This window comes from Arvicanthis niloticus, chromosome 2, assembly GCF_011762505.2.
Source record: "Arvicanthis niloticus isolate mArvNil1 chromosome 2, mArvNil1.pat.X, whole genome shotgun sequence".
In the NCBI taxonomy this organism is placed as follows: Eukaryota; Metazoa; Chordata; class Mammalia; order Rodentia; family Muridae; genus Arvicanthis; species Arvicanthis niloticus.
Genome location: NC_047659.1, coordinates 136,537,179 through 136,550,649, shown reverse-complemented (window position 1 = coordinate 136,550,649; position 13,471 = coordinate 136,537,179). Strand labels below are relative to the sequence as shown.

Sequence of the window (13,471 nt, the reverse complement as noted above, 5' to 3'; positions counted from 1 at the left end):
CCGATCGGCATTTTTAATCTCGGTCTCCAGCACTAACACCCACGGCCCTCTCTTCAGTCTCGCGTGACCTCCGCCGTCCCTTCTTTGAAATGGGATCGCGGGTCTTCACGTCAGTCCTGGCTCTCCAGCACCTGTCTTGACCAAGGGAAAGTCGCCGACGGGAAAAATACAAAAAAAAAAAAAAAAAAAACCAAAAAAATCCCCCCAAAAAACAATCTCTCCGCTCTGCAACCTGTTTCCATGACAACCCGGCCAGCCAGCTTTGGCTGGTGGAGCGCCGCGCGTCATTTCCAGTTCATTTGCTTCCGGGTTCCGCTCATGTCTCCTCGACGGTCCCTAGGAGTGAGGTCCGGTTCCGCGGAGAAGCGCTTGCCCTCCGCCTCCTGCCGCCTCCTCTCCGTTCCTCGCGTTCACCTGCTCGCCACAAGCTTCCGCCGCTCATTCCTAGGCCCAGTGCGCAGCCGCGGTCCAGCGTCTCCCAGGGACCGCCTCCGTGCGTCACTTCCAGGCCGAATACTTCCGGGCTGCGGCTGTCCCCGGTACTGTTCTCGGTTCCCGGAGCCGGCGGGAGCGGCGGGCCGTGCGGGCCCGTGCTTTGGAGGCGCTCGCTTTCCTGGCGGGCAGCGGCGGGTGAGTGCGGGGCGGGCAGGAGGGCGGGTCCCTGCGCGCACTGTCACCGGCCAGGCTCTCTGCTCGCTCCCTGCGGCCGCGGCTGCTCCAGGCGGCTGGTCGCACCACTGGCTCTCGGGTGACCGCACACGCGCCCCCGGCGCCCCCGGGGGCAGGCACCGCTCTATGGCTCTCAGTCGGGAGGGGAGGCTGACCTGGCTTTGGATTCACCGAGTGACCTTGGCTGGGTCGCTCTGCCTGGGGATCCTCGGTCTCCGGGTCTGTGAAGAGGGACGCGGCGGCCTTCCGGGACCGCGGTGGGCGTGGAAAGAGGACACGGGCGTTGCACGGTGTCGGGGTGCAGCAGGTATCTAATGACAGGTCCCGGTATTTCATTGGTAGACCGAGGGGCGTTTGCGAGAGCTTGCCCAGTGTGTGCGATGCCCTAGGTTCTGTTCCTAGTCCCCTGCACCACCGACAAAAGACACCGCCAGTGGGAACTCCTTTGAGCTTGGGGCGTTTTCCCCGCTGCTATGGCCGTCAGATGCCGGCGGCTCACAAAGCTGGGAGTAGCCGCCACAGGTTTACGTTCCCTGCAGAGAGGGGACTTGGATCCCTTCAGAACCGAGAGAGGCCCTGCGGGGAGGGAAGCCAGGTTCCAGCACAGCTCAGGTTGTTTTCAGAGCTTTGCAAGACTCCGGTGACAGAGTTTCTGGAGGCTAGTAGGGGTGTGGGGCCCCTGTATTGTTTTACAGCCAGTAGGAGATGCCTGGGGTGGATCTGGGAGCCTCTTGCTTAGAATAAATGCATAGAGGTTGGGCGGAGAGAACGGAGGTAGAGTCACGTCCCTGATCCTGTTTGGAGACTGAAGCTGGATCAGGGGTGTGTAAACGTGTAGATTGGAGAACTGGGACCCAAATAGCATTTGCCGGTATAGAGGGGCAGTGCATTTCAGTGTTGACACGAGGCACATTCTTCTTGAATGGGCCAGTAAAGGTAAAGCCGAACCATTGCTTCTACTTCCTCGATTATTTTGGTTCTATTTAGCTGAACTTTGAACGCGTTCGGCTTTTCACACTGAATGTTGGAGCTGTGCGCCAGCCTCGTCTTCACTGACTTGCTTTACAAAGGTGCCCAGATGGGTGCAGGAGGTGCCACCCAGAGCCAATGGCACTAAGCATCCTTCTGCTTATGTGTTCCGGATATTCACAGAGCTTTATTTCTTCTCCTTTGCCAGCCTGTCATGGCTTGGCATTCCAGTCATTGGGTTGCTTGGAGAAATTAACAGCTTCTGTCGCACGGCTGTCTTGCTCTCCTGTAACCAGGCTGTGTTTATCAGAGAACGGGTTTTTTTTGTTGTGTTTTCGAGAGTGCTGGGAATAAATTGCTGGCTCTGTGCTCAGAAAAGACACCAGTTAGGGCCAGCCACAAGGCAGCCTGTATTCTTAGGAAATGTATTCAGCAGGGATGATGTAACTGCCTCACTGCTGGCTGGTCTCTGGCCAGCCTTTCTCCTGGGCTCTGGAGCTTACATCATAAAGAGGTTGGTGGCTATCCCAGCCCGTTTGGTGTGGGAAGATGGCAGCTTTGCTACTACCAGACTTTGCTTCTCGGCCATAGGGCATTTTGACTGACCAAGCCTTTCAAGGAGCCCAGCCCAGAAGGATGCAGCCAAGATGGCTCTTGCCTAGGGTTAGGTTCAAATCAGGTCTCAGATCCGCTTCTTCTTGGTCCTGTGACTTAGGATAAGTGAGTTGACTTTCCGTGTTCAGTTTCTTCTTTAGTTGGGGTTGTCCTGTTGATCATACTGATTTTTGGACAGCTGACATAGGATCTGCATATGCTGACTCCTTTGTAATTGGTACCAATTGTAGCCAGAAACAAGTGAGCTGAATGGGAGAAAGCCAGTCCTTGGGGTTCTGGGAATTAAATCCAGGTCCTCTGTAAAAGCAGCAAGTGCTTCTAACCACTGAGCCAACTCTCCAGACCTCTTCCACTACATACACACTTTTTTTTTTTAATGTGTGAATTTTCCTCAAATGTAAGTCTGTGCACTATGGGCATGCCAAGTGTGCACAGAGGAGTTCTAGACAGTTGTGAGCCACTCTGTGGTGCTGGAAATCAAACGCAAGTTCCCTGTAAGAATAGGTGTTTTTAAAAACTGAGCCATCTCTCCAGCCACCACTGCCTCTCATCTTTTTTTCTTTTCTTTTGTGTGTGTGTGTGTGTGTGTGTGTGTGTGTGTGTGATAGGGTATTACTGTGTCACTCTGGCTGTCCTAGAGCTTGTTCTATAGGCCAGGTTGGCCTCAAACTCACAGAGATTAGACTGCCTCTGCCTCCCAAGTGCTGGGGTTAGAGGTGTGTGCCACCAGTGTCTGGCTTTTCATTTTATATTTTGAGACCAGGTCGCTGGGACTCTGGTCCTCATGCTTGCGTGGGAAGCACTGTGCCCACGGAGCCATCTCCCCAATCTATCTCTCTCTCTCTCTCTCTCTCTCTCTCTCTCTCTCTCTCTCTCTCTCTCTCTCTCTCTCTGATACAGGATCACACTTTGTAGCCCAGGCTGGCCTTGGACTCTTAGAGATTGTCCTGTTCTAGCTTCTGAGTGCCGAGGTTGCAGGCGTTCATTTTCTCTTGCCTTTCTTCTCGTCTTTTCAGCCTGTTCTTGAGAGTAGTCCAGGGGCTTAAGTACATGGCAGTCCTCCTGCCTCAGCCTCTTTCGGGCTGGTGTATTAGGGTTCTCTAGAGTCCCAGAACTTATGGATAATCTCTATATAGTAAAGGAATGTGTTATGATGACTTACAGTCTGTAGTCCAACTCCCCAACCCTGGTCAGCTGTGAATGGGAAGTCCAAGGATCTATAGTTGCTCAGTCCCACAAGGCTAGTAGATTCTAACCGACGTGCTGGCAAGTAAATGCAAGCAGGTGAAAAGTAGGTCTCCAGCAGGTGTGGACCACCACGCCTGGATCTGGGACTTGTTTTGTCCCAGATGACCTTGAACTCAGAGATCTCCTTGCCTTTGTCTCCTGGGATTCATAGCCACTATGCCAAGATCCAGGTCAGAAACTTCTGTCTCCCAGCCTCAAGATCTGGATCATAGGTGAGCCCTCCAATTCTGGATTGTAGTTGATTCCAGACAGAGCCAAGTTGACAACCATGAGTAGCCATTACAGCATGGTTCTGTGTGGGCTCCTGCTACCCTCAGCTCCAGGACTCTTCCTCACGGGTTTCCCACTCCCAGTTTAGGACCATGGGCAGCCACTGAAACTGTGGGTCTCCTTTCCTTTTTGTTGTTTGCCGCTGCTGAACAGCACCTCTGAGCTGAGTGGGGTTTGGAGTATGGCCCGCTGTGAAAACAGCACCTGTTTGGAGCTCAAGGCTGACTTCCGTGTAGAGAAGAAACTTGCAGTGTTTGGGAAAAGACATGGTAACCACCTCTGCTTCTCTTCCTCAATTTGTTTTCTTTTTTTTTCTCTCTCTCTCTTTCTTGTTTTTTTGTTTGTTTTGTTTTTGAGACTGTGTATTTCCTTGGCTGTCCTGGAACTCACTGTTAGCTGGCCTTGAACTCATAGAGACTTGCCTGCCCTTGCCTCCTGAGTGCTGGTTTTAAAGGCACGTGTGGCAATGCCTTCCTTATGTTTGTGGCTAACTGGGCAGCGTGTGGGTCTGTGTACCATATGCATGCCCTTGGAGGTCAGAAGAGGGCATCAGATCTCCCGGGACTAGAGTGCTGTTTGTGGGTTCCGGGACTCAAACCTGGGTCCTCTGCAAAAGTCCCCAGAGCACTCAACAGCTGAACCATGGCTCCAGCCCCATCCCTCCTCCCCTACTTCTGTTTTTTTTGCCTGCCTGCCTGCCTGTCTTTCTTTCTTTCTTTCTTTCTTTCTTTCTTTCTTTCTTTCTTTCTTTCTTTCTTTCTTTTCCCCAGACAGGGTTTCTCTGTATAGCCCTGGCTGTTCTGGAATTCACTATGTAGACCAGGCTGGCCTCAAACTCAGAAAACTGCCTGCTTCTGCGTCCTGAGTGCTGGGACTAAAGGTGTGTGCCACCACTGCCCAGCCCCTAGCCCTTCTTATCTTGGAAAATACTAATAAGCACTTGGGAAGCTGAGGCTGAAGGATCAGAAGTTCAAGGTCCTCCTCAGCTGTGTAGCAAATCTGAGGTCAGCTGAGCTTCCCTGACCCTGTGTAGCAATGAGGACGGAGCTCAGGGACTCATGCGTGCTAGGCACGCACTCTACCACTGAGGCGGGAGGGGAGCCTCTCTCAGATCAACAACAGCTATGTGTGTCTTCTTTGGCTGGCAGTGAGTTTGCATTGAGAGAATGTGCATGCTTGGGTGGCTGCTGAGCTGGTCTAGCCTGTCTCTTTCACTGATGGCCTGGACTATCCTGACCCCTACCATAACCAGGCCAGGCAGAAGGTACCTTATAGAACACACCTGTGGGACATGGGCCTCAGGGTTGTCAAGGGCACAGGCTCACCTGATCTGCAGGCTGCATGGCATGCACATTTGCAACTCACCCTCCAGCTGCTCTTTTGGCCCTGCTGAGAGACTAAGGGTCACTTTGTGTGCATGTATTATTTACATTACTGATGGCTCTAGGTGCAGTAGGTGCCCACTTCCACTGCATCAGTGCTCAGTTCTGTGGTGGTCTTTGCCTTTGTGGGAGTTTCAGGTCATGAGGAGAGACTGAGAGTGAGCGGGTAAAAGAAGCCAGTAATTGCGAACCGTGGTTATCCCAGGGAAACCACCATGGGGCCTGGGTAGGTGGGGTTGGTTCACTCAGCATGACAGGAGATGTTTGTGTTGGAGCTGAAGCCTGCATGATGCGGTGAGCCATCCAAAGAGTCAAAGAAGAGAAAAAGCAGTGCGTGTGCAAAGGTCCTGATGTAGAGTTACTATGGCTGACGAGCAGGGCATTGTATGGCTGCTGCTTAGAGCGAGGGCTAGATTGTTGTGAAGGTGAGGATGACCTTGGCCTCTGGGTTTGCTCAGGACTTAGCACTCATCTTTGGGGCCCTTTTGTGCTCCCCTGGATCTCTGTTTCTGTGTGCTGGGTACCCTCACAGGCAGTGGGTGAAAGAAGGGGGTCTTTCTGGTTCTGTGTGTTTGTTCTGACCGTACACTGTAGCCAAGGCTGCAGTGGACTCGGGGCAGCTTTGCCTTCCGTCCTGAGTGCTAGATCACACTGAGCCCCACCACGTCCAGTGTGCCCCAGTTCTGCTCACTTTCACCCCACTGTCAATGCTGACACTCATGTCCCCAAACTGGAGATGCTGAGCCGTGGCTTCCTGAGGCCAGGGTGGTTCTGTGGACCGTGGGATTTTTGCCAGAGCCCAGGTAATACTTGAGGACGTCATAAGCCATGACAGCCCTCCAAGGTACAGCCAGTCCCCTGACCCTCCTTCAGACTTAGTGACACTGTTGACTTGAAGCCCTGCTGATGGTGGTGTGGAGGCTGGCTTAGGGTGCTCACCACCCACATGCTGGGGCTCTGGCCAGGAAAGTGTCAGGTGCAGGTCACACCCACTCTACCGGAGCCTTCTTGAGAAAGCCTGGTGTCTTGAGGGTGGATGCCTTGCCAGGGCAGAAAAAGCCTTCCTTCCTTGGCCACATTGTGTGATGCTGTGTGCGCTGATCATGAGATTCACGAGAGAGAAGAGCCAAAGAGTTGAGGGACTGTCCCGAGTGACGCGGGCCAGGGCTTGAACTCAGGCCTTGAAGCCCCTGCATCGCTGCCTCACTGGTGCTGACGTGTCCTCCTGAGCCACATTTGTTTGCGGTGTGGGGGCGCTGTGAGTGTTGCTGTATTTACCCAAGGTCGCCTGTGAGCTGCCGAGCTGTGTGCCTCTCTGTCCCAGCTTGGCGCGTTTTCTTCTCCTAGCTGGCTGCGGCCCCCTCAAAGGCGAAAGGGACAGTAGTCCGGCCTGGTCTCTGTAGTCGCTATCCAGGTCCTTAAATTAAACTCTTCAGTAGTTTATGTAGCCTTTCACAGAAACCCTGGCTGTGTGTTCTGCTAGGAGTTACGTCCAGGGTCCCTGTCACAGAGCAGTGCAGTCCCAGCATCCCCCAGCAGGAGGAGCAGTGGTCAGTGTGTCCTCTGTGTGTCAGGCCCCTGCACCAACAACCCCTCTGTGTGGCCCTGGTCTTTAGCAGCCTCCTTTCTGTTGGTGCCAAGCTCTTTCCTGCTCCAGGAAAACAGGGTGTGGTGGGCTGGGCCTGGGCGGTGACCTTAGCTCCACTTTGGGAGCTCTGTGACCCTGGTGGGTCTCTCAGTGGCTGGCTGTCTTCAGGGGCCATGGTCACTTTTGTGCCCACTTGCTTAGGAGTAAGGGGTTAGTACTGGGACATGCCCTGTAATGCCAGCTCAGCAGCTCCCCATGCCACCTCCAGCATCACACCCAGGGCCTGGCAGTGCTCCAGGCTTAACTCTGCCTCGGGGCTTTCCCAGACTCCTCCTCCTCCTCCTGTCACACCAAGGCCAAGTGTGCACCCGCTCCCTGAACCCTGCCTTCGGGGGCATTAGTCACTTCTGTGAGCTGGTGAGCTGCAGCGCCTGGCCCGTTTGTGTTCGTCACTGTTCCCTACGTATGTGTCCTGTCTCAGTGAAGTGGAAGAGCATATGGGGACCATCTGGGCCAAAGTGCCAGCATAGCCCAGGCCAGCTCTTGGCTTTGCTGTCCTTGGCATTCTGAAGCTGGGATAGGAACCAGTCAGATGGGTGATGGCTTCTTGTTCCCCCTTTTCAGAGCATGCGCTGGTCCATGGGCACCATGCCAGTTCTTCATGTGATGTACCAGCCTCCAGTCCCAGAACCATGGGGGAGATGAGGTAGCCCTTGGGTTTGATTTGGGGAAGCCCAGTTCAATGGATACGAAGTACAAGGATGACTTATTCCGGAAGTACGTGCAGTTCCATGAGGGCAAAGTGGACACCACCCCCGGCAAACAGCAGCCTGGCAGCGATGAGTACCTGCGCGTGGCAGCTGCCACCCTGCTCAGCCTGCACAAGGTGGACCCTTTGTATCGATTTCGGCTGATCCAGTTTTATGAGGTGGTGGAGAGCTCCCTCCGCTCACTGAGCAGCTCCAGCCTGAGTGCACTGCACTGCGCCTTCAGCATGCTGGAGACACTGGCCGTCAACCTCTTCCTGTTCCCCTGGAAGAAGGAGTTCCGCAGCATCAAGGTGAGGTGGGGTGGCCGCCTCTGCCTGCTGCTCCCTCCTGAGTGCACAGGCTCCAAGCAGCTGGGAGCTGGTGTGGACCAAAGCCCCAGTTGAGGGTGTGTGTGTGTGTGTGTGTGCGTGTGTGTGTGTGCGCGTGTGCGGGGCAGGGCTTGAGAGAAGATTCTCTGCACTATGCATAGCAGGGGAACAGGGGGCAGGTAGATACTGCACCAAGCCGGGCTGGAACCCTGGCATGTTCCATTTGTTTGTTTATTGTAGTGCTGGGATTAAACCTGTGGTACATCCTCTAATCCCTGAGCCACGTCCCTAGCCTTGGTATGTTCTTGAAACTTTGACAGAAGGCTCAAGTGGCTATCCTCCGGGCTTAGTAGCATACTCCCTACAGTCCCACCCCGTCCTCCCTCCTGTGGAACAGAGCCTTCATACCTACACAGAAACCGGAATGTCTCTCTGGCCTCACAGGGCCCCGTGTATTCCTTGCCTGGTGGTGTGCATCTAGTGTGCTCCTTCCTGCCTGTGGTCCCCACCTCTCCCTGCTGGTCCCGCTCTGCATTTGGTTTGAACAGGCCTCTCTATAGCATGCCTCTTTTTTTCCCCCGCCCACTTTCTCCCTAGACCTACACGGGCCCCTTTGTTTACTATGTCAAGTCCACGTTGCTGGAGAAGGACATCCGAGCCATTCTGAGGTTCATGGGCTATGAGCCAGAGTTGGGGACTGCATACAAACTCACAGAGCTTGTGGAGTCCCTCCAGGTGAAGATGGTCTCCTTTGAGCTCTTCCTGGCCAAGGTCGAGTGTGAGCAGATGCTAGGGATCCACTCGCAGGTGAAGGACAAGGGCTACTCAGAGCTGGACGTGGTGACTGAGCGCAAGAGCAGCACGGAGGATGTGCGTGGGTGCTCAGATGCCCTGCGGAGGCGGGCTGAGAGTCGGGAGCACATGACCACTTCCATGGCCCGCGTGGCACTCCAGAAGTCAGCCAGTGAGCGCGCAGCCAAGGACTACTACAAGCCCCGAGTGACCAAACCCTCCAGGTCGGTGGATGCCTACGACAGCTACTGGGAGAGCAGGAAGCCCCCCTCAAAGGCCTCACTGAGTCTGCGCAAGGAGCCCCTGGCCATGGATGTAGGGGAGGACTTGAAGGATGAGATCATCCGCCTGTCCCCCTCATTGTTGACCATGTCCAGCTCCCCCCATGGTAGCCCTGATGACCTCCCCTCCATCTCCCCCATCAACGGCCTTGGCCTTCTTCGCAGTACGTACTTTTCCACTCAGGATGACGTGGACCTGTATACGGATTCAGAACCTAGGGCCACCTACCGGAGGCAGGATGCTCTGCGGCCGGATGTATGGCTGGTCAAAAATGATGCCCACTCCATCTACCACAAGCGTTCACCCCCCACCAAAGAGTCTGCCCTCTCCAAGTGCCAAAACTGCGGCCTGTCCTGCAGCTCCTCCCTCTGCCAGCGCTCCGACTGTGTACTGGTCTGTCCTTCGGCCTCCAAGCCTAGCGCTTTCCCCAGCAAGGCCTCTGCACATGACAGCTTGGCCCATGGGGCACCTATGCGGGAGAAGTATGCGGGCCAGACTCAGGGCCTTGACCGGCTGGCACCTGTCCACTCAAAGCCCAAGCCCTCTACCACAGCCACCTCACGCTGTGGCTTCTGTAACCGTGCAGGTGCCACCAACACCTGTACCCAGTGTTCAAAAGTTTCCTGTGACGCCTGCCTCGGCGCCTACCACTACGACCCGTGCTGCAGAAAGAGTGAGCTGCACAAATTCATGCCCAGCAATCAGCTGAATTACAAATCCAGCCAGCTCTCCCATCTCGTGTACAGATAGGCCACGCCCCCGTCTTCCCTTACAAGGGCTACACACCACTGACCTGGCTTGGTCCCGTCAAAAGGTAGAGCTGTGCCGGAAGCGGAGACTTGCGCTTGACCATGGAAGCGCCAGGGTTACTGCTCTGTCACATTCCACCCAGCCACTGCTGTGTGGTCAAAAGGACAGGATGACACTCGCATTCAGTCACCTCACGTCCTCTCCACTCCCTGGTTTAGGTTTGGGTTCTGGTTCTGGTTCCCTTAAGGTCTCTGTCTCTGGGACTCTTGCCACACCTGCCCCACCCACTGCAAAGCCAGCTTGGACTGGGGTCACCTTCAAATCCCCATCAGGAGTGGCGAGCTGGAGGCCTGCTGGCTTGTGAAATGAGCCCTCCTGCCACATCGGGCCTCTTTGGTGGCTCGCCTTTTCCTGCTCCCTGGATACAAGGATCCCTAGGCAGATGTCCCCACCCCTTGTCTCCCCTCCCCCCCCTCCACTGGTATTAAAGGGGAGCCAAGTCCAGTATTAGTTGAATGCCATTTTGCCAGCTCCACTCAATCAGCCCACAATGTTGGCAAGCTGCTTGGCAGTTGGAAAGTGGACTCCAGAGCAGGACTGACGTCCCTTCCTGTTTGCATAACCCCCTTTTACTGTATTGTACATGCAGAATTTGAGGTTTATTTTTAAATGAGTGTTAAACTTGCTGTGTGTTTCAACATGGTGAAAGAAATTAATGATATGGTATTTATAAAGGTGCCCTGGGTTCTTTAGTCTTCCAAGGGGGGCTGCATGCCCTTTCCCGGTGTTTCTTCCACTTTTAGGGTGGAGCTGGGAGCCTCGGGGTAGGGGACTGATAAAGCCCATGTTCTTTCCCGTGGTGGTGGAGAGCTACTGTCTTCCCTACAGTAAATATTAGACACCTACCTCCAGTGTGCACACGGGGTTAGCATGGTGCTGGGGTCTGCAGTGACTTCAGTGACAAGGTGAGGCCCTCAGCCCTCACATCTTATGGCTCTGGTCTTGGTGCCTGCTGAGCGTGAATCTTGCACCCTAAACCTCGAATTTCAGAAGGAAGTTCAGGTGGTGGGATCTAGCCTTCCTCACTGGCTGTCAGGGCGGCTCTCAGTCTCTTTACACTAGGGAGGACAGAGGTGGTAAGTAAGTGCTCATTAGACAGACACCTCTACAGTACTCAGCCCAGTGTCCACACCTTCTGGGTTAAATCTCACCTCTGGATTTTCCTTTTTGGGGTGAGGGGCAGGGCAGGAATTTGAAGCTGTCACTTCCTTGTGAGGTGTTAACACACTTTAGCCATAGGCAGCTGTGACGTCCAGTGTTTGGGATCTATGTGCAAGTAGAGCTTCCCCAAAGGCGGGCATTCAGCTCTGGAGCAGGCTTGACTCTGGCCAAACCCTAAGCCACTGTGAATTTGCTGGTGGTCTTCCGACTTACTGGAGTGATTTTAAGGTTTTCCAAATCTTATGACTCTTTTTTTATCTCTAGCTGATAGACCACATGTAGATAGTGTACATGTAGATAGCTGAATTTGGGCAACTTTATTACCGAGACTGGCCTTTCTGGGCAACCCGATGATGTTCCACTCCTCAGAGCTGGCGATGCCTGGCTCTTCCTGAGAGCTCGTGTTGTGTTTTCCATTCCAGTCACTCCAGCACTGCAGGAACTCTCTTAAGATGGAGGACAGGTCGCCTGAGGAAGTCCAGTGTGCTTTCCACCAGGAAATACTGTGTACAGACTGGCAAGGCCTCTCCCTCCTAGGTGTGTCTCACTATAGGAGATCGCTGTGATCCGGATAGTTGAGTATATGCTAATTTAAAAATGCACATATTTTGCATTTGATTTCTACAGAGTTGAAATGTTGAGAGATTTAAAAAAATAATAAAAAGTGTCTTCCATTGTTAAATGAAGTGTTTATGGTGTTACAGCCCCTTCTGTGGCTTCCCTGACTTGAAGCATGCTCTGGCCTAGACACCTAACAGTTAGCTCAAGTGACAGGACTCAGATACTACTGCCTGGTCATCTGGGGAAGACGGGAACCAGGCTCAGTGGTCAAGCTGTCCATTTCCCCGAAGTATTTCTGGGGGAAATAACTGTTACTATTAAAGATACACCTTTATTCCCCGCCTCCTGATTTCTCTCATTAAAGGCATGTTCTACCATATCTAGCCAAAGGGTTTTTTTTTTTAATTATTATTAAAAACAAACAAAACTTGACAGGTGGTAAGATGGTACAATGGTTAAGAACACTGGCTGTTCTTCCAAAGACCCAGATTCAATTCGTAGCACCTACATCATCACTCGCAACCATTTCTAACTCTAGTTCTAGGGGACCTGGCATCCTCTCCTGGCCTTTGTAGGCACTAGGCATGTACAGGCAAGACACCATACACTTTTTTTTTTTTTTTTTTTTTTTTTTTTTTTTTTTTTTTTTTTGGTTTTTCAAGACAGGGTTTCTCTGTGTAGCACTGGCTGTTCTGGAACTCACTCTGTAGACCAGGCTGGCCTTGAACTCAGAAATCCACCTGCCTCTGCCTCCCAAGTGCTGGGATTAAAGGTGTGCACCACCACTGCCTGGCCCATAGACACTTTAAAAAAATTACTTCATGTATGTGTCTTTTATTGCATCAAACTCAAGTCCCCCCCACTGCAAGATGTTGACTTCTGGGGCATGTGGGGGAGTTAATCCAGGGTCTTGTGTGTGCTGGACAGGTGATAGGCCACTGACCGAGTCTGCCCAGCCATTGCCACTGAGGCTGCCTAAAGAACATAGAAGTCCTGGTTTGATTTTCCCTTTTTCTTTTTTTTCTTCATTTTTCCGAGACAGGGTTTCTCTGTGTAGCCCTGGCTGTCCTGGAACTCACTCTGTAGACCAGGGTGGCCTCAAACTCAGAAATCCACCTGCCTCTGCCTCCCAAGTGCTGGGATTAAAGGCGTGCGCCACCACCGCCCAGCGGTTTTCCATTTTTCTTGTGTGTTACGTATTTGCGTGTGCTTGTGCATATATGAAATACCTGTGAGGCAGGGTTTGGTCAAGCCCAGAGCTTATGGATACAGTGACTCATAGAAGCTGGTGTGCCGGTGCCTGAGCTCTGCTTATTCCAGTCCTGCGCTGTCACACGGCGCAGTCGCCTGCTTTCCTAAGACTTGATTGCCCCTCTCCAGTTCCTTCCTGTCTGCATGTACTGTTCCAGGTATCACCATGGGTTAGCTCAGTACCTGAGTAGAACCTGCCCGGTTCTGAAACATTTGGCCTATCTATGTGGAAGGTGATGTGGATTGCTAGGTCATTCAGGGGCCCAGTTGTAATTTATGTGTGCGTGTAAGCTCTCTTTAAAATAATGTTTTATGTGTATGGGTGTTTTGCCTGTTTACGCCTGTGCTCTGTGTGCATGCTATGCCCACTGAGGAATCCCTGGAACTGGAGTTACAGGTAAATGATTCAGAACCTCCCTGTGGTGCTTGGAATGGAATCCTGTCCTCTGTGAGAGCAGCGTATGCTCTTAGATGACTCTCTTCAGCCCCATTGAGTAGGGTTTTGTTTGTTTTTTGGAGACAAGTTTCTGTGTAGCCTGGAAGTCTTGGAACTCCTTTTTTTAACAAGCGGGCCTTGAACTCAGAGATCCACCTGCCTCTGACTCCTGAGTGCTGGGATCAAAGGCGTGCGCCACCATGGCCCAGTCACATAGTACAGTTTGGTCATATCACCTCTCCCCCTGTAATGACCCTGAGTCCAGTTAGTGTTGCTCCTTTGTGTATAAGGGGAGTGGTTTGAGACAGTGCCTTACTCAATAGCTCAGGCCAGGCTTAAACTTGTGATCCTCTTGCAGG

At 53.0% G+C, this 13,471-nt stretch overlaps 1 protein-coding gene across 3 annotated transcripts; it reads left to right on the top strand.

Annotated features, from left to right (window-relative positions):
- The first annotated feature begins 323 nt into the window (after positions 1-323).
- On the top strand, positions 324-11,808 carry Spata2 (spermatogenesis associated 2). Of its 3 annotated transcripts, none has more exons than XM_034495124.2 (3): positions 324-630; positions 7,366-7,801; positions 8,417-11,808. In XM_034495124.2, the coding sequence occupies exons 2-3, from the start codon at positions 7,484-7,486 to the stop codon at positions 9,641-9,643; spliced, it is 1,545 nt and encodes a 514-aa protein (XP_034351015.1). In that variant the 5' UTR covers positions 324-630; positions 7,366-7,483; the 3' UTR covers positions 9,644-11,808. The 3 variants fall into 3 exon arrangements, with proteins under 3 accessions (XP_034351015.1, XP_076786386.1, XP_076786387.1); XM_076930271.1 differs by lacking the exon at positions 324-630 and adding an exon at positions 705-976 and having other exon boundaries at positions 8,417-9,791; XM_076930272.1 differs by lacking the exon at positions 324-630 and adding an exon at positions 1,028-1,281 and having other exon boundaries at positions 8,417-9,791.
- Positions 11,809-13,471: the final 1,663 nt, after the last annotated feature.

What these genes read in the sequence shown, in the direction of transcription:
- Spata2 (XM_034495124.2), top strand. Translation starts at nt 7,484, where the DNA reads ATGGATACGAAGTACAAGGATGACTTATTCCGGAAGTACGTGCAGTTC. An exon ending in AGGAGTTCCGCAGCATCAAG is followed by an intron (nt 7,802 to 8,416) that starts GTGAGGTGGGGT and finishes CTTTCTCCCTAG; the next exon opens with ACCTACACGGGCCCCTTTGT.